Source organism: Tamandua tetradactyla, chromosome 2, assembly GCF_023851605.1.
Source record: "Tamandua tetradactyla isolate mTamTet1 chromosome 2, mTamTet1.pri, whole genome shotgun sequence".
NCBI lineage: Eukaryota > Metazoa > Chordata > Mammalia > Pilosa > Myrmecophagidae > Tamandua > Tamandua tetradactyla.
This window is the reverse complement of record NC_135328.1, coordinates 63,402,610-63,423,516: the sequence shown is the minus strand read 5'-3', so window position 1 is coordinate 63,423,516 and position 20,907 is coordinate 63,402,610. Positions and strand designations below refer to the sequence as shown.

Below are 20,907 nucleotides of genomic sequence, written 5' to 3'. Positions count from 1 at the left end.
TTTCTGTTGACTTTTTATTTCTTTTTCTGAATTGATGCAAGTGTTCTAAGAAAAGATCATGATGATGAATATGTAACTATGTGATAATATTGTGAATTACTGATTATATATGTAGAATGGAACGATCATATGTTAAGAATGTTTATATTTCTTCGTCATATTTTTTTAATTTAAAAATTAATAAAAAAAAATTTTTTTAAACGTAATCTGTAAGTTTTCTTCTTATGTTGTTATCCCAATCTCACATTTTTTCCTCTAACACTATTCATCATTAATCTCAATTTCCATTCTGATACCCTCTTATAATTAACTTTTTATGATACCCCATTTCTGGTCTCTCATGTCACAGTTATGAAAATACACTTCAAGAAACATAAGGCAGACTTTATAAGGTCACAGTTAATTTCCAAAGGGCTTTCTGTGAATTAGAAAAAGGAGCCCCTCTTGGAGGACACAGCCCTCCCATGTACTATTTGACAAACAGCTCAAGCTGAAAGTCAGCCCCAACTCAACCACTCAGCCAGGCACATCTGTGCAGTGAACAAACTTCATCAGTATACATGGCAGCCTCTAGAACTTTAAAAGGAAAGTGAGCAAATGACTCACAAACAGTGTAAGTATTTCTTTTAAAAACTGGGCTGATTTGGGATTTCACAGAAGCTAAGTTTCTGGGAGGACTCTTTGCATTTTCATTATAGACATGCACTTACTTTCTTAGTGATAAAAGAACAGGAAGAAGAAACTGATAATAGCTATGGAAGGGAGAGAACTATATTTCTAATTACAGAAAAAAATAGATTTTTTTCATTTTTAAATTTTCCTTAAAATCCTCTTCAAAAGCACTGACTTTTGGTACTGTGAAACACGTCCCCACATGAATTAGCTGAAGAGCACTGCTACAGAAAAGAACATGGCAGGTACCTGAAGGTGGACATGAATTCTGACTAAGATTCTTGTATTCTGGTTCTTCTTGGTAGAAATGTACGCTGGAAGTTTCTATTTCGTTCACCTCGAGATCTTTAATTTCAAGATCATTTTCACCTTTATAAGACCAAAAAACATTTTAGAATCTTAACAATTTATTCATAGTTTGGATGATGAATGCCTCACAAAAAGGTCATAACATTGAAATTTTAAACTTTGATTAAGATTTCTCACAACCCCTTCCTTCACCCTTTAAAACAATTAAAAGAATCAATTTGAGATTGAATCTCAATTTGAAATTTGAACTACAATGTCCCTTGTCATTTTACTACTCAAAGTGGAACATTGACAGCACCTTCGGGAGCTTATTAGAAGTGCAGAATCTTGAGCTCCTACTGGATCAGAACATGCATATTATTAATATCCTCAGGGATTCATATGTATATTTAAAAAGAGAAGCACTGACATAGCAGATATTCACGTCTTCTGACTGTTTCCTTACCCAAGAAATCAGGCGTCCATTTATATAGAAAATTTCCAGAACAACTGATAATCTAAAGAAGCCAAGGAAACTCTAAGGCCAGACATTCAGATGAACAAGCTCAGCTTTTAAAACAATGCTCTGAGAAGATCTTAGCATCAGGAAACCAAATGATTGTGCAGATACTTAATCAGAGCTGATATACATTTTTTTCACTCCTGGTCTGGTTCCGTTCCAGATGGGCTCTAGGTGAGAGAACCAGGCAAGGTCTATCCTGATTCTACCTCAAACATGGAGGGAGTCCTGGAGTTTGAACCATTAACTCTAGAATTCTCAAGCTCTGGTCATCTAAACCAGACTGGCAGCTCAGACTCTGCCTTTTTAAAATTCTCTGAGCCACCTGGGCTTACTGTAGATATACGTGGTTTGCCCTGGTTTATTCTTAGAAGTTATAATCAACCAAACAAAATCTGTAGGCAAGTAGCCACTTGCCTCCCAGAGTCAACTTCATACTGGTCTCTGACTAGAGATGTAGCCATAAATATTTGAAGGGAAAATTGCCTCTGACAGTGGGTGGAGTACAGGTAGGAAGTAGGGAGGCCCTCAGTAGAAAAGCAGAAGTCTGGTGTTTCCAGACTGTTCCACCTCTCCCTTCAGTGTTTTTCCTTGGAATATCTTACCTTTCTCTACAATCCACAGTTCGCTGAAATGGCACTCATCTCTCTCCAAAGCAAGTTTCAAAATTTTGGGCCAGTTCTCCTTGTCTGATCTGAGAAGGCATTCAATCATTTTCTCTGCACCTGCCATTGTGCCCTTGTTGGAACAAACCTAAACCAAAGTAACTGCAGTTTGTTAATCAATCATTGCAAAAGGGTTCCTTTTGATGAGTTTTTACTGAAAAAATATCAATTCAAGTGCTATCTGCTTTAAAATTCATTACTATGGTTCAATGGATCTTTTGGGGGGGGGGGGGGGGTACATGATCCAAGAATCAAACCAGGATCTCCCACATGAGAGGCGAGCATTCTACCATTGAACCACCCGTGCATCCGGTTCAATGGATCTTATTCATGTTTAGAGATATCCTTTCCTTTATCCTTATCCTTTACACTTGATATTATGTCAGGCCAAACCTCCCTCCTCACTTTCTCTGAGCTCATATATATATGAGTAGCAATTCACAAAAGGGGTACATTGGCATAAAGAGATGTTTGGAAGGATATAACAAAATATTAACAAATGTTTTTTTCTGGGTAGTGGGTGTTAGCATAACTTTTATTACTAATTGATCATTATAATCATAATAACTAAAATTTATTAAGCACTTACTATTATGTGCCACAAATATGTAACTGCTTTACATATATTATTTAATGCCTATAAAATATTACATTAGCACAGATTATTATTCCCATTTTATACATGAAGAAACAAGGGCTTAGCTTATCCTAAATCACATCATTAGTAAGTGGCTGAGCTGGGATTCTAACAAAATTTATCAGTGTCCAGAGCTTGAACGCTTAACAACTAGAGTAGTTATTGCAGTCTAAATATACTATTTTTTATTTTTATTTGCTGAACTATCCAATTTTATTTGAATTAGCATTTTTCACAAAACAAAATTATTCTAATTGACATAAAAATTGTGGCCTAAAAATTATTCAGTTCACTTTAAAAGTTCTATTCTAGGTAATTATACCTCAGATATGTAAACTTTTGTGAATTTCAATGCCCTTTCTCAGGTCTAAAACAGTGTAGAAAATAGAGGATTTTTTTTTCAAGTTGTTTTCTCAAATATCAGCATTTTTATATTAACTTACCTGTTTAATTTCTTCACATTCCTGATTAATTAAACAGTGGGATATTTCAGGGAGGATATCTGTTGGATTAATTCTGGTTTTAAATTCTGGTTGTAAACGTCTTAAAAGCTGTCTGTGGTCCTCCAAATTTTCAAGTTTTTGGAAATCCCAATTTTCAAAGGCTTCATAAAGTCCAGTATAACCTGAAAAGTAAGAAGAAAATGGGGTCTTTTATAAGACCAAATGAAAAATATTTTGAGATTAATATCATAGGACTCATGTTTGAATATATGATGGGAAAACTCTTAGAAAAAGACCTGTACATTACCTCAATTAGCAATAATTTTTCAAAAAGAAAATCCAATGTTCATTTTCAGCACCCAAAATCTTAGGTCCTCTAACAATGTTTATTATCTCTTAGAATAAAATACTAAGGATAAATTTGATGTCTTATATTTGGTCTTAGAATAAAATCTTCCTTCCAAAGCACCCCACAGACTTCACCTACAATCCATAATTTGTCTTTAAAGGCATTAAATCAGCATATGTTTATTAAATGTCTTTTCTCACTGCAAAGCAGTAAAAGGGGCAAAAAGAAATATAAATCTTGACTTCTGCCCTCAAGCAGCTTGTATTCTACATTATTCCAAGAAAATAATATTAAAATATTATTCTAATATATATATTATATTAGAAAATTTAAGGAAGAAGAATTTCCTATTGTAATAGTCCATGAATGCCTTGCTCTAAGGTTCTCTAAAAGAATCACCTGGATTGTCTAACTTTAAGGCCCAAGTGCTCCAAGTAACTAAGGGACTCACAGAGAAGCTTCTACGTGCAGAAATGGCTCAGAGAGATGGGAAAAACCCTAGATTCTGTTAAGAGAATCTCGATCTGAAAACTATCCCATAATGCTTTTTCTGTATATGGATATTAAACAAAACAAACAAAAAATAGAAGTTCTCATACACTAATGGTGAGAATGAAAATTGGTCCAGATTTTGCAGTAATACTTTGAATTTCCATAACCCTCAATTCATTATCCTCCAGCTATATTTACATAATTGTTCAAAGATATTCACAGTAAAACTGCTAACAACTTAACAGCTCTCAGCAGGGTTATGTAGTGCATTCATACAATAGAATACTATGCAATGGTTGAAATAAATTAAGTACTGACATGAAATAATATCCTAAATGTTCATGAATAAAAAAAGTTGTAGAAATGTATGATCTTATTCATGTTTTTAAAATAACATAAATAAAGCCACCTCAATCAAGATGACAAAGTAAAATGATTGAGGGTTCCATTTGCCCATAGAACAGGTGTGGCAGTTCTTGAACACTATGAAAGAACTGGCACAGACACTTTTATCAAAGCTCCAAAAAAAGAGTTAAAGAAACTGCAGTAAGAGAGCAAATGTCAAATCAAGAAAAATACCACTTAAAAGCAGCAGGATTTCATTGCACCCTGGCTGACCCCATCCCCCACCCTCACCAGTTCTGAGTGGAGCAGGCCTGTACCCTCATCTAGATTCCTGGTCCTGGTTTCAGAAGGAGCAGAGTAACCTTCATGAACATATTGGAAGCATGTATGTCTGGCCCAATCTATCTGATAGTAGCCTGAGGGACTTGCCATTCAGAACTTGCCCTGTAAATTCAGAGAGCTCTCCTACATGCCTTGGGAGAACAGTTAAGTCATGCTGCCAGAGGCGAGAGATTGCTGGCTATAGGACTGTGACACAGTGCAATCCTTAGAACCATGAGGAAATTGTTTCCTAGAGAAAAGGAGACATTCCTATCTGTGCAAACAGGGGAATTCCTAGTGCCACACACACATATCCGAGACAAGACAGATGTACAAAAAGGATTAGGGAAAACTCTATGTTTTGGCCTAGAGTTATTGTCTAAATTCTTTGTATTGATAAGCCCTGAAAGAGAGCACTTGCACTGTGCAATCTGCAAAAACTGGGAAAGGTTCTTCTTTTTACCCTTCTACTTTTTGTTAGCTCCTGGCTTTCAAGGAAAGTTCTGTCATATCACTAGTTGGATGCAAGTTAAGGAACTTGCACCTCAGAGTCTAAATTCAGCAGTAACATCAAAATATACAGGTGTCAATAAAAGATTACAAAACCTACAAAGAAACAGGAAGTGAAGACCCAGGCAAAGAAGATTAATTCATTAGACTATCAATGAGAAAGAACTGACCTGGGATATACCAGACAAAGACTTAAAAAAAAAAAAAAAAGATCCTAAATATTCTCAAAGAGCTAAAGGACAACATAGACAGAGAATTAAAGGAAATCAGGAAAATAACAGATGAACACAAAGAACATATGAATAAGAAGATGAAAATTATATGAAGGAACCAAACAGAACTGAAGATCACAGTAACAGAAATGAAAAATTCCCTAGAGGGATTCAAGAGCAGACTGGAGCTGGCAGAATGAATCAATAAACCTGAAAATAAGACACTTGATATCATCCCACCTAAGACTCAGAAAGAAAAAAGAATGGAAAAACATGAACAGAGCCTGAGAAACCTATGGAACACCATCAAATGTGCCAATATACACATTGAGAGTGTCTCAGAAGGAGAAGAAAGAGAGAAAAAGCCAGAGAAAAAATTCAAATAATGGCTGAAAAGTTCCCAAATTTTGCAAACGATATGAGTATACACATTCAGGATGCTCAATGAACTCCAAATAGGATAAACCCAACAGACCCATGCCACAACACATTCTATTCAAACCATCAAATGCCAAAGATTAAGAAAGAATTCTGGAACTACAGGAAGCAACAGGTCATGTACAAGGGAGCCTCAACAAGATTAAATGCCAATTTTTCATCGGAAACCATGGAGGCAAAAGAAGGCAGTAGACGACATATTTAAAATTCTGAAAGCAAAAATTTGTCAACCAAAATTTCTATATCTGGCAAAACTGCCTTTCAAAAAAATGAGGCAAATATTAAGACATTCTCAGATAAACAAAAGTTGGAGGAGTTGGTCACCACTAGACTGGCTCTACAAGAGATGCTAAAGATAGTTCTGTAGGTTGAAAGGAAAGGATGATAGATTAAAACAGCATGATGAAATAAAGATTTCTGGTGAGGGTAACATGAGTAAGTATAAATGCCAGTACTGTTGTATGTTTCATTTTTAGCTCCACTTTTTAGTTCCTAATAAGATCTATAAGACAAATGTATAAAAAGTAATAATAAATCGGTGGTTTTAGACCTATAATGTATGAATGTGTAAGTTATGACAAGAACTATATAAAAGTGGGGAGTCAGAGGCATATAGGAACATAAAGAGTATACTACTGAAAATTAAGTTGGTATCAAAGCAAAAGAGATTGTTACAGATTTAGGAGATTAAATTTAAGCCCCATGATAACTACAGACAAAATGTCAGAGAGCACGTGAGCTCATAGGCAGAAATTAAACATAGGGTGCCAAGGGCAGGGAGCAGGGAGTACGGAAAGTTAATGAATATTAAGTGTAGGGTTTCTTTCTATTCGGGACACTTTATTAATTGAAGGTGGTAAGGATACTGCAATATCGTGAATGGGATTAATCCCATAGGGTAGTTAAAATGTAAGGTTTATGTTGTGTATATATTCCCACAATTATAAGAGGAAAGAAGGGGTGCTAGGGTAGTTCTGTGGTAGAATTCTCACCTGCCATGCAGGAGACCCGGGTTCGATTCCCAGCCCGTGCACTCCACCCCCAAAATAAAACAAACAAAGAAATCGACAAAAACAAACAAAAATTCAACAGGACTGCAGTAACAGGACACTCACATGGAAAAAGAATGAAATGTGACCCTGCCATACAGATACAAAAAAAAGAGGAAAGAAAAAAAGAAAGAAGAACTAGAGAGACAACGACAATTAAATGCAATACAGGATCTTGAATGGGATCTGATAAGGAAGGAGAAAAGGCTCAAAGGGATTATTGGGACATTCAAAAAATTGGAATATAGACTGTAAACTATTATCCATAATAAACTGCTTAAACTTGATAACTGTACTTAAGATGGTTACATAAGTGAATATCCTTGGTCGTGGCAAATGTACACGGCAAAAATTTCAAGGGGAATGATATAAACATAATCGACACACAAGTGTTCAGAAAATTAGATAAACGGAGAGATGCGGATACAGCAATTGTGACAAAATGTTTAAAATTGGTGAATATAAGTATATAGGGGGTCAGGGGTATGTTCAAGTCTTCTGTTTTATTTTGTAACTGTCCTGTAAGTTTGAAAGTATTTCAAAATAAAAAAGTTAAAACAAATAATAGTAATATATATGCTCACATATTCATTAAATATGTCTGGAAAAATAACACATACTCTTAACAGGGGGTTCTCTATAAAGGGCTGTATGAGTGTCAGGAAAGGAAGCAAACAGAAGGTGACCTTTCCTTTTCCTTTTTACCCTTCTATACTGTTTGAATTGCTTATAATAAATAAGCATGTATCACACTGTAGTATAGACTTAGTAAAAGGAAAAGCTTTTTAAAGAAGTTTAGAGGATTTTTAAAGAAAAGGTGGGGAAATGAAAGAAAATAATGTCAATAACTATTAATCCTAGAAGCAGAAGCTGAATACCAAGTTTCAGTTCATAACAAATGTTAGAACCAAAAATTAACCCCTTTCATTGAAAAAAAAAAAAAACTGAAAAATAAAGCCACATTTATTTCTTTCCATAAAGCAATTATAAGCATATTGACTATTTATAGATCTCCTGAGGAATTCTAATATCTAAGAAAGATAATATGTGTGTGTGTTTGATTTTAAGATTTTGTTTATTTAATATATCTGTGTTACAACATGCCGTCATGGGTAATAGTGGATGGCCATCGGCAGCAGAACATTCTTCCTGTACCAGTGACAGATTTTCCTTCATTCATTCATTTATTCTCATTCTACTGCAATGAAAATAGTAACAGTTACGATAACTGTTTTTTTCTTGGTGCCTCCTGCACACACTGTGCTTGGTTCTTTAATACATATTTTCTCATTCATTTCTTTATAGCAACACTGGAAAAATTATTCTTTTTCTTCTTTGAAAAATGAATAAACTGGAGCATCAAAAAGGCAAAGCAATTTGGCTCATATCCCTCAGATATTAAGTGGCTGAGAGGACACTGCAACCCAGTATCTGACTTTGCTTTCTGATGTTTCAGTGGGTGAGTTATCCAAAAAAAAATAAACTCCATCTTTTGAACTGATTAGCAGTGCAACCTTGAACAAATAACCTATTCCTCTCTAGGTCTTAGTTTCCCCACGTACAGAAGAAAGGAGGTTGGGTAGGTGAATTCTAAGATGCCTTCTGTTTCTAAAAGAGACCTATTTTATATGCTATGGACCATGAGGATCAAAGAACACATCATAGATCTTAAAATAGAAAAGTAAAAATTATCTAATAGTTAACACAAAAGAATATTTGTAACAAATAAATGTTATAAAAAGCATAATAACCAAGTAAACACACATAAACACACCCAACTTAAAAACTAGAACATTCCAATACTGTTGCATGTACCTCCCACTTCTCCTTTCCCATCCCATATCTCCTCGCCAAAGATAAACCACTATCCTGTATTTAATATATTGCTCCCTTGATTTTTTTTCGAATAGTTGTATAACATATGTTTTGATTCCCTAATAATAAATGGTTAGTTTTGCTTGTTTGGAATTTTATTAAAATTATACCCTACTATATGTAATCTTCTCTGACTTTTTAAAAATTTAATATTGCATTTCTAAGATTTGCCTATGCTGTTGTCTGTAACTATGCTTATGCATTTTCACTGCAGGATAATAATTCGGTGTCAGTATTACAAAGTTTATTTATCCATTCTTCTCACGAAGGATATTCAGATTGCTTCCTGTTTTGTTTGTTTGCTTGCTTTTGTTATTACAAACAATTATACTATAAACTTTTTTATATGTGTATTCTGGAATACATGATTAACAGTTTTTCTAGGGCATATATTGAAGAGTGAAACTATTGGACCAAAGGATCCATGTGGGTTATCTTTACAAAATGATATCAAATTGTTTTTCAAGAATTGTATCAATTTATACTCCATTAGTGATTTTTATGACTTCCCAGTATTTAATATCCTCTTCAAACCTTAATACCGTTGTCCTTCCAAAGTTCTGCTATCTAGTGTTTATAAAATAGCAAGTCATTGTGCTCCTCATTTATAATTAGGGAGAAAATCTTTTTCATATGTTTATTCAACTTTATGTTTCCTGTTCTTTGAAATATCTGTTCATATCTTTTGCCAATGATTTCTTTTTTTTTTTAACCTGCTTTTTAAGGCTTTTTCATACATCCTGAATACTAATCCTGTAATGTCTATATATTTTGCAAATATCTTCTCCCAGTTTGTAATTTTTTTCACTTTCTTTAAATAGCATTTTAATAAATAGGTATTCTTAATTTCAATGTCATCAAACTTATCAATCTTTCTTTCATAGTTAACACTTTAACATCTTGTTTTATAAATCTTGCCCTACTCCAAAATCATAAAAATATTATTCTATATTATTTTCTAAAATTGTTAAAATTTTATATTTTATAATTAATTCTTAATTCTCTTGAAAAGTCATCTTCTGTGAATTTCAAAATTCAAATTTCATCCCATTTCATGAGACAAAAAATACAAATTGATTTGCATCTACATGGATATGAAAGTGAGGGTTTGTTTGGTTTGTAACATCCCCCTATTTACGTTATTCTGTTCCTAAAGGCCCATTGCAGTTTACTGATAAGCCTCTCCTTCCCCATGATCATCCTTTCCCATATACTAAACTAATATATCCCAAACTAAAACATCAAGTTCCCATAAATATTTAGGTCTATTTGGAGGCTCCTTATTCTAATCCATTGGTTAATTTATCAAGGCGGGGACCAATACTGCACCGCCCCAATGCCTGGACCTTTACAGAAAACCTTGATACCTAGAAGAAGAAAACCAGTCCTACTTAATTCTTCTTCTTAAGGGGAGATTTGACTATTGCCAGTCATAATTCTTCCACATACATTTCAGATTATGCTTGTCAAGCTGATTAAAAAAGCATGTAGGGTTTTTATTAGAATTTCATTGACACATAGATCAATGTAGGAACAACTGACATTTTTATGATATCAAGCTTTCCTCTCCATGTACATGGGTATATATCATCTTTTAGTTAGGACTTCTTTAATATTTTTCAGTAACATGTTATCATTTTCTCCATTCAGACTTTACACATTTTTTGTTAGATTTATTCCTAAATACCTTACAGTTTTTGTTGCCTTTAAAAATATTATTTCATTTAGAATTACATTTTTTGTTTGCTCCCAGTAGATGAAAATGCAACTAAATTTTGTATACTGATCAGATATCCAATAATCTTGCTAAATTCTCCCATTAATTACAATAATCTCTCTGCAGTTTCCTTTGGATGGTTCAGATAGACAATTATATCACCTGCCTGAAAATAATCTTTACATTGCCTCAAATTAAGGCACATGACCTATATGTGATACCTCAAAAGTAATAGCTTTTTACCTTCACAGCATTCTGAAACAGCCAAGTAACATACTCTAATTTGTGAATAAAAAGTAAGTGAGTAAGAAGAATAAACTAACCTGCTTGATTCAGCGCATCCAAAAAGCCACGGAACCAGCCTTCCTCCTTGAGCTCCAATAAGAAATTGAGAAAAAGTGAAGCAGCCTCCATCGCGCCCTTGTTGTTTTTCACAGCCTGAATAGACTGTATCTCCTCTACAAACAGAAGCAAATGTGACTTATCAAACTGCAGAACCACTCATCATTTGAAGAAAAGGGTTGTCAGACCTTCCTGAATGGGTTGGGGATTGTTAACAAATCATAGTACTGAAAGGGGTTTCCGGAAGACAGCAAATGCTCTTTCCTGCCAGACTATGTCCATTCTTAACCACCTACCTTCCACTCTCTCTGGGAAAGTTGTAGTTTTTCGTGAAATCTGGGGACACAGTCTAGAGCAGTCCTTAAGAGAAGGAATTTCTTAAAGATTCTTGAAAAACTCTCCACAACAAGGGAGAAATCATGATAGCCCAGGGTTAGATGGAGGAACAAAAGCTTCCTACTGACATTTTGATCATCTTTTTTTTTTTTTCAAAGCCCTGAATTAGTGGCAGGAATAAGAGTGTGAGAATAGAACTACTCCATGGAATCAGTGACAACTGCAGTGATCTTAGCGAACAGAATTAGAACTGAATAAGGATACTTTTTCATGTTTTTGCTAAGGGGAGAGGAAATACGGCAGAAAAGAGAAAGGCAGAGGGGCTAAAGAGAAACACGGTGAAGCTAAGTGGCAGAAAACTATCTACCAACCTGCTATGATCATTCAGACTTTGTTCATGAATTCAATTTCTGGGAGGTAGTGATCAAACACCTGCCTTGGTATGACCTGACATTTGATAAGTCTTCACATTTTATTTCATCGTCAATGGAATGCAAATTCCAAAGGAGTTTGTCAGTTGTCTGGCTGGTTAACCACTGCATCGTCAGAGATTAGAAGGGGACTTGGTATATAATAGAAATTCAATAAAGTTTGTTGAATCAAGGATGGAAGAAAGGAAAGAATGATTTAAAGGGGTTTTGCCAAGGTCAATATCTTGGCAACCAATTTCTTAAAATAAAATTTTTGTGATATAATTCATGACCATAAAATTAAGCCTTTTAAGTAAACAATTCAGTGTTTTTAATATAGCCACACAGTGTGAAACCATCACCACTATTTAATTTTAGAACATTTTCATTACTGCAAAAAGAAATCCTGTACCCATTAGCATTCACTCTCCATTACGTCCAAGGAACTACTAATTTACATAGGTCTCTATAAATTAGCCTGTTCTGGACATTTCATAAAAATGGACTCATACAATATGTTGTCTTTTGTGACTGATTCTTTCACATAACAATATTATCATTTTGTTGCATCTGTCAGTAATTCACTCCTTTGTATTGTCAAAAAATATTCCATTGTATGGATATACCACATTTTGTTTATCCATTCATCAGTGTGATCGACATTTGGGTTGTTTCCACATTACAGCTATTATGAATAATACTGCTATGAACATTCATATACAAGATTTTGTGTGGACGTATGATGCTTGAAGTTTAAAGGTTTTAATTTTGAAGAAGTACAATTTACATATTTTTCTTTTGTTGCTTTGTCTTTGGTGTTGTATGTCAGAAATCATTTCCTAACCCAAGGTCATATACTTTTCCTCCTATGATTACTTCTGTAGTAGTTTGAAAGTATTATTTACCCCAGAAGAGCCATCTTTTAATCCTGATCCAATCTTATGGGAGCAGCTGTTTCTTTTCATCTTGATTCAATACTGTAGGTTGAAATCTTTTGATTAGATTATTTCCACAGAGATGTGGCATGTCCAATTGTGGATATAATCTTTTGATTAGATGGAGATGTGACTCCACCCATTCTAGGTGGGTCTTAATTAGTTGACTGGAATCCTTTAAAAAAGGAAACATTTTGGAGATAGCCAGACACGACACAGGCCTCAAAGCCAACAGAGGGGCAGATGTAGATGCTTGGAGAACAGTTGCTTCAAAGATCTGAAACATGGATGTTTGGAGCTGCTTGGAGCCCAGCAAATACCAGCATGAGACATTAAGCAAGCCAGAACCTGGAGACAGCCAAGGAAAGCCAAGAGATGAAAGCCAGCCCCAGAGAAGCAAAGTGAGGAACGGCCACACGAACAGAGGCTGAAAGCAATGAAGCCCAGGAGTACGGGACCAGCAGATGCCAGCCATATGACTTCCCAGCTGACATAGGTGTTTCTTACCCATCAACCTTTCTTGAGTGAAGGTAACTTCTTGTTGATGCCTTAATTTTGGACACTTTCACTTCCTTAGAACTGTAAACTCATAACCTATTCAATTTTTTATAAAAGGCTTTTCATTTCTGGTATATTGCATTCCAGCAGCTTCCAAACTAACACAACTTCAGACTTTTATAACTTTAGGTCCTACATTTGGATCTCTGATCCATTTTGAAATAAATTTTTAATACGGTGCCAGGTAGGGATACAATTTCAGTTTTTGTTCTGTAGATATTGAATTTTTGAAGCAGTATTTATTGGAAAGATTATTCTTTCTCCCTTGATTTGTCCTGGCAACCTTGTCAAAAATCAACTGTAATATGTGGGCTAATGGTTACTATTACCTTTCAAAGTGGCTATAATTATTTTTTCTTTCAGCTAAGAGTTGTTTAAAAGAATGCTGTTTTGGGCGGGCCATGGTGGCTCAGCAGGCAGAATTCTTGTCTGCGATGCCAGAGACCCGGATTCGATTCCCAGTGCCTTCCCATGAAAAAAAAAAGCAGATTAAAAAAATGCTATTTTGAAATCATTTGATTTAAAAAAAAACAACTTTAACTTCTGGAATGCATACTACTATTAATAATAATAACACTTATTTAGTGTTTCTTAGGCACTATGCACTTTAATCCTCAAACCACCCAGATGCTATTATTATTCTCACTTCATAGATAAGGAAAAGAGCCACAGAGGTGTTAAGATGTTTGCCCACAATCAAATAATCTGTAACGTAGAGAATAAAACCTACACTAGCTATAATTTGGGGGAATTTGTTAATTTATTTCCAAGTAATATAAGATCAAATTGGCAAATGTTCCTTAAGAGTTTGAGGTAGGAGAATATAATCTCTATAGGGTACAAAATAAAATATATAGCCATTAAGTGAAATTTATTATATCAAACAGATCATTCAAATCTTTATCTCACTTATTTGACATAGCAATACTGATAAGGATGTCTTAATATTCCCATGATTATGTTTCTATTCATTTCTCCTTGATTTATAAAAACATTTTTATTATTTTAGTAAATAAAGATGTATGTATATCACATCTTCATTTGAATTAGGTGTCCTATTTGTCTTGTTTAATATTTTGTCTCTGAACTATACCTTTCAAGAATTAACATCATAACACTTGCTTTCTTTTCATTTACATTTATTTAATATATCATTGTCCCTTTTTTGCCCTCTTTTATTTTGTGATGTAACTTTATTTATTTATTTATTTATTACATGGGCAGGCACCGGGAATCGAACCCGGGTCCTCTGGCATGGCAGGCAAGAATTCTTGCCTGCTGAACCACCGTGGCCCGCCTTGATGTAACTTTACTTTAGATGGGCCTCTGGCTGACATAAAAGATCTGGATTCTGCTTATCAACTAATTTAAACTAATTTAAAAGACACATTTTACCTAATTACACAGCCATAACTGATATACCTAGTCTTCCTGTTGTTACCTTACCTTATTTTAAATTCCTTTTTAGCATTCTTGTTAGCTTAATTTACTATATACATTCTTTTTTCTCCTCTAGAACAACAAAATGTATATAACCTCCTTTATATTCTAGAACTTGTTAACCTCTAAATCATTCAGAAAGCACTTTTAAATTATAGAAGCAAGAGTAAAATAGTATCTTTTCAGTCTCCCTCCTTGTGGCAAGGACTTTAAAACTTTTATCATTATTTCCCCTGACTTAAACTATTATGTTAAAATTGTTATTATAAATCCCTCTTTTTTAAATTGTATGACTGTTGCATTTACTTTTTTTTCTTAACTGTGGCAATATAATACTTTTTCTTTTAAATTAGAAAAGTTGTGAGTTTTCAAAACAATCTACATAAAATACAGGATTCCTGTACACCACCCCACCACCAACACCTTGCATTGGTTTGGAACTTTTGTTACTATTAATGATAGCATATTTTTTTAAATAATTGTACCATTTTTAAAACAATAGTTACCTTTTTCACAGTTAACGAAAGATTAAAATAATTCTATCCATCATCCATTACTTACATTAGGTGTTTTTTTCCCCATATACCACCTTATTATTACCAACTTGTATTAGTATTATACATCTATTATAATTCACGACAGAACTTTCTAATACTGTATTATTAAGTGTAGTCCATCATTTACAATAGGGTTTGCTGTGTTGTACAGTTCTGCTTTATCTTTTCTTAATCTAGTGTTATATAAAACCTAAAGTTTCCCATTTTTACCATACTCACCTACATATTTCCAACTATTGATTATACTCACAATAATGTGCTGCCATAACCACCATCCCTTTCCAAACCTTTACCATCAGTCTAAATAGAAATTCTGCACAAGTTAAGTATTTACTCTCCATTCTCTAACTTCAATTTATCTCCTGGTAACCTATATTCTAGATTCTAACTCTACAAGTTTGCTTATTATATTTCATATCCATGAGATCATAAAATATTTGTCCTTTTATGTCTCTTTTCACTTAACATAATGTCCTTAAGGCTCACCCATGTTGTTGAATAAACCAGAATTTCATTCATTTTTAATGCTGAATAATAGTCCACTGTCTGTATTTACCACATTTTGTTTATGCATTTATTGGTTGATGGACACTTGGGTTGCTTCCATTTTGGGGGCAATTGTGAATAATGCCGCTATGAATATCAGTGTGTAAAAATCTGTTTAAGTCCCTGCTTTCGGTTTTTCTGGGATATAACTAGTAGGATTGCTGGATTATACGGTAATTCTATAAGCTTTCTGAGGAACTGTCAAACTGTCTTCCACAATGGCTGCACTACTTACATTCCAACAAGCAATAAATGAATGTTGCTATTTCTCCGTATCCTGCCCAACACTTGGAGCTTTCTGTACTTTTAATATTGACCATTCTAGTAAGTATGAAATGATATCTCACTGTGGTTTTGCTTTGCATTTCCCTCATAGGTAGTGATGCTGAGCATATCTTCATGTGCAAAATTTTTTAGTCATTGTATTCCCTCTTTGAAGAATGTCTATTTAAGACTTTTGCCCATTTTTTAATTGGATTGTTTGGGGTTTTTTTATTGTTGAGTTGTAGGATTTCTTTATATATTCAGGATAGATATTAAACCTTTTCGGTTACATAGTTTCCAAATGTTTTCTCCCATTGAATAGGCTGTCTTTCATTTTCTTGACAAAATCCTTTGATACACAAAAGTTTAAAATTTTGATGAGGTCTAATTTATCTATTTTTTCTTTCATTGCTTGTGCACTGAGTGTGAAGTCTAAGAAACCATTGCCTACCAGATATTCTTGAAGATGATTCCCTACATTTTCTTCAAAAAGTTTATAGTCCTGGTTCTTATAGTTAGGTCTTTGGTCCATCTGGAGTTAATTTTTATATGGTGAGAAATGCAGGTCCTCTTTCATTCTTTTGCATATGGATATATGCACCATTTGTTGAAAAGACTACTTTTTTAATCCCAGTTGAGTGGATTGGCAGCCTTGTCAAAAATAATTTGGCCATGGATATGAGGGTCTATTTCTGAACTCTCTATTCAATTCCATTGGTCAATATATTTTATGCCAGCACCATGCTTATTTAACTTCTGTAGCTTTGTAATATGCTTTAAACTCAGGAAGTGTTAGTCGTCCAACTTTGTTCTTTTTTAGATGGTTTTGGCAATTAGGGACCCCTTACCCTTCCAAATAAATTTGATGGGATTTTTCTTTTCTGCAAAGTAGACTGTAGGACTTTTGATTGGGATTGTGTTGAATCTGTAAATCAATTTTGGTAGAACTGAACTCACAGTATTCAGTCTTCCAATCCATGAACATGGAATGTCTTTCCATTTATGTAAGTCCTCTTTGATTTCTTTTAGAAATGTTTTGTGGATTTCTCTGTACAAGTTCTTTATATCATTGGTTAAATTTATTCCTCAATATTTTATTCTCTTAGTTGCTATTGGAAATGGAACTTTTTTCTTGATTGCCTTCACATTTTGCTCATTACTACTTACAGAAACACTACAATTTTTGTGTGGTGATCTTGTATCCTGTCACCTTGCTGAACTTATTAGCTCTAGTAGCTTTGTTGTAGATTTCTGGCACTTTAAAATATAGGATCGTGTCATCTCCAAACAATCAAAGTTTTATTTCTTTCCAATTTGGATGCTTTTTATTTTTTTTCTTGCTGAATTGCTCTGGCTAGATCTTCTTTTACAATGTTTGTGCCAGTTTGAGGCTATTATGTACCCTAGAAAAGCCATATCTTTAATTATTATTCAATAGTGCTGGATAGGATATTTTTTTATTGTTTCCATAGGGATGTGGGCCACCCAACTGTGGGTGGTAACTTTTGATTAGATGATTTCCATGAAGATGTCTCCACCCATTCAAAGTGGAGTTGCTTACAGGAGCCCTTTAAGAGAAAATCATTTTGGAAAAAGCTTGAGAGCCACCAGAACCAACAGAGCCCCAGGGAAGCCACAGAAGAGAAAGCTAGCAGATCTCACCTTGTGCCTTTCTAGCTACAAGAGAAGCCCTGAACATCACAGGCCTTCTTGAACCAAGGTATCTTTTCCTGATGCCTTAGTTTGGACATTTTTATAGGCTTGCTTAAATTTGGACATTTTCATGGTCTTAGAACTGTAAACTTGCAACTTAATAACTTTCCCTTTTTAAAAGCCATTCTGTTTCTGGTATACTGCATTCTGACAGTTTGCAAACTAGAACAATGTTGAATAACAGTGGTGACAGAGGGCACTCTTTTTCCAGACCATGGAGGGAAAGCTTTCAGTCTTTCAGCATTGAGTAAAACGTTAGCTGTGGGCATTTCATATATGCCCTTTATCATGTTGAGGAAGTTTCCTACTACTCCTATTTTTTCAAAGTGTTTCTATCAAGAAAGGATGCTAAATTTTGTCAAATATCTTTTCTGAATCAATCAAGATGACCATGTGTTTTCCCCCTTCATTTTGTTAATATGATGTGTAACATTAATCAATTTTCTTATGTTGAGCCACTCTTACATACCCAAGATAAAACTCATTTGATCATGGTATATAATTCTTTTAACGTGCTTTTGGATTCAAATTGCAAGTATCTTGTTGAAGAGTTTTGTATCTATAGTCATGAGAGAAAATGATCTATAACTTTCTTTGTTTATAGCATCTTTATCTGGCTTTGGTATTAGGGTGAAGTTTGCTTCATAGAATGAGTTAAGTGGTGTTCCCTACCTCAAGTTTTTTGAAAAGTTTGAGCAGGACTGGAATTAACTGCTCTTGGAATGACTGCTGGAACTCACCTGTGAAGCCATCTGGTCCTGGGTTTTTCTTTATTGGGAGGTTTTTGATGACTGATTCAGTCTTTTGTAATTGGTCTGTTGAGATCTTCTATTTCTTCAAGGGTCAGTGTAAGTTGTTCATGTATTTCTAGGAATTTGACCATTTTATCTAAGTTGTCTATTTTGTTGGCATACAGTTATTCATAGATTCCACTTATAATGCTTTTTATTTCTATGGGGTAAGTAATATTGTCCCCCTCTCATTTCTGATTTGTCAATTTTATTTATCATCTCAAAGGACTAACTTTTGGTCTCATTAATTATCTCTATTTTTTTTTTTATTCTCAAGTTTATTTCTGCCCTAATCTGTTTATTTCCTTCATCTTGCTTTGGATTGGTTTGCTGTTCTTTTTCTAGTTCCTCTGGGTGTGCAATTATATCTTTTATTTTAGCACTTTTCTTTTTTTATTTAAGTATTTAGGCCTACAAATATCCCTCTCAGCACTGCTTTCACTGCATCCCACAACTATTGATATGTTGTGTTCTCATTTTCATTTACTTCAAGATATTAACTGATTTCTTTTGCAATTTCTGCTTTGACCCACTGATTAAGAATGTGTTGTTTAACTTCCATATTGTCCAGTTCTCTGGCCATTACTGATTTCCAGCTTCATTCCATTATGGTCACAGAAAGTGTTTCGTATAATTTCAATCTTAAAATTTATTGAAACTTATTTTGTGACCAACGTGTGGTCTATTCCGGAGAATGACCCATGTGCACTTGGGAAGAATGTATATCCTTCTGTTTGGAGCTATTTATGTCTGTTAGATCTAATTCACTTGTCATATTACTCAAGTTCTGTTTCCTTATTGATCCTCTGTCAAGATGTCCTATCTATTGATGAAACTGATTAACTGAAGTCTCCAACTATTATTGTAGAGATGTCTATATGTCTTCCTTCAGTTTTGCCCATGTTTACCTCATGTATTTTGGGGCACTCTGGTTAAGTGCATAAATATTAATGATTTTGTTATTTTTTTCTTTGTGGATTGCCCCTTTTATTAATATATGATGACCTTACTTGTCTCTTATAACAGTTTGGCATTTAAAATCTATTTGGTCTGATATTAGCTCTGGTTAGTATTTGCAGCTCCAGCTCTGGTTAGTATTTGCACAGAATATTTTTCTTTAACCTTTCACTTTCAACCTTTTTGTATCTTTGGGACTAAGGTGTATCACTTGTAAAAAAACATATAGTTGGATCATGCTTTTCTATCCATCCTGCCAATCTGTGTCTTTTTTTTGGGGGGGAGGGGTATTTAATCCATTAACATTCTATGTTATTACTGTGAAGGCAGTACTTACTTCAGCCATTTTACCATCTGGATTTTATATATCATATCTTTTCTTTTTATCCTTTTAGTTACAGTTTTTAGTTTGTTAATGCTGCTGGAAATGCAATATACCAGAAATGGGCTGGCTTTTATAAAGGGAATTTATTAAGTTACAAATTTACAGTTCTAAGGCCATAAAATGTCCAAAGTAAGACATCCAGAGAAAGATACCTTGACTCAAGAAAGAGCAATGTGGGAAGATATATGGCTGGCACCTGCTAGTCCTTTGGCTTCTAGTTTCAAACAGCTTCCCCAGGAGTGTTTTCTTTCTGCATCTCCAAATGTGTCTGTGTTGGTTCCGAGCTTTTTCTGCTTAAAGGACTCCAGGAAGCAGATTAAGACCCACTTTGGATGGGTAGAGACACATCTTCTTGGAAGCACCTAATCAAAAGGTCCCACCCACAACTGCATGGGTCTCATCTCCATAGACACAACTTAATCAGAAGCTTGCATGCTAAACAGTAGGTCTGCCCCTACAAGACTGGAATAGGAAAAAGAACGTGGCTTTTCTGGAATACATAACAGCCATTTAAACCAGCACTAAAAATACCCTTACTGATAATCTTCAATTCTTCACACTACTCCAAGCCACTATTGTCTTATCCCTTAAGCCTGCAGAACTCCCTATATTTCTTGTAGGGCAGGGCGGGTCTCTTGTTGATGAATTCTCTCAGTTTCTGTTTATTTTTGAATATTTTAAACTCTCCCTCGTTTTTGAAGGATACTTTCACTGGATAAAGAATTTTTGACTGACAGTTTTTCTCTTTCAGTACCTTAAATATACCATATCATTGCCTTACCTCCTCCATGTTTCTGATGAGAAATCAGCACTTGGTCTTACTGAGGAGTCCTTGTATGTGAGGAATAACTATGCTTTCAAAATTCTCTTTATCTTTGGTATCTGACATTCTGATTAGTATGTGTTTCAGGGTAGATCTATTAAGATCTATTCCTTTTGGAGTATACTGTGCTTCTTTAACATGTATATTATATATTTCATAAGAGTTGGGAAATTTTCAGCCATTATTTCCTCAACTATACTTTCTGCCCCTTTCCCTTCTCTTCTCTTTCAGGGACACCCATGACTCATATGTTTATGTGCTTCTGGCTGTCACTCAAACCTCTGAGACCCTGCTCATATTTTTCCAATCTTTTCTTC

At 34.4% G+C, this 20,907-nt stretch overlaps 1 protein-coding gene across 2 annotated transcripts in view; it reads right to left on the bottom strand.

Annotated features, from left to right (window-relative positions):
* The window catches only part of RIGI (RNA sensor RIG-I), a 96,338-nt gene that overhangs the window by 61,932 nt on the left and 13,499 nt on the right, over positions 1-20,907 (bottom strand). For both annotated transcript variants that reach the window (XM_077147974.1, XM_077147973.1), the window contains exons 2-5: positions 10,857-10,991; positions 3,226-3,407; positions 2,086-2,233; positions 922-1,041 (exon numbers count right to left, since the gene is read on the bottom strand). In XM_077147974.1, the coding sequence (XP_077004089.1) occupies positions 922-1,041; positions 2,086-2,233; positions 3,226-3,407; positions 10,857-10,947 (541 nt within the window). In that variant the 5' untranslated portion in view covers positions 10,948-10,991. The remainder of the gene's footprint in view (positions 1-921; positions 1,042-2,085; positions 2,234-3,225; positions 3,408-10,856; positions 10,992-20,907) is intronic.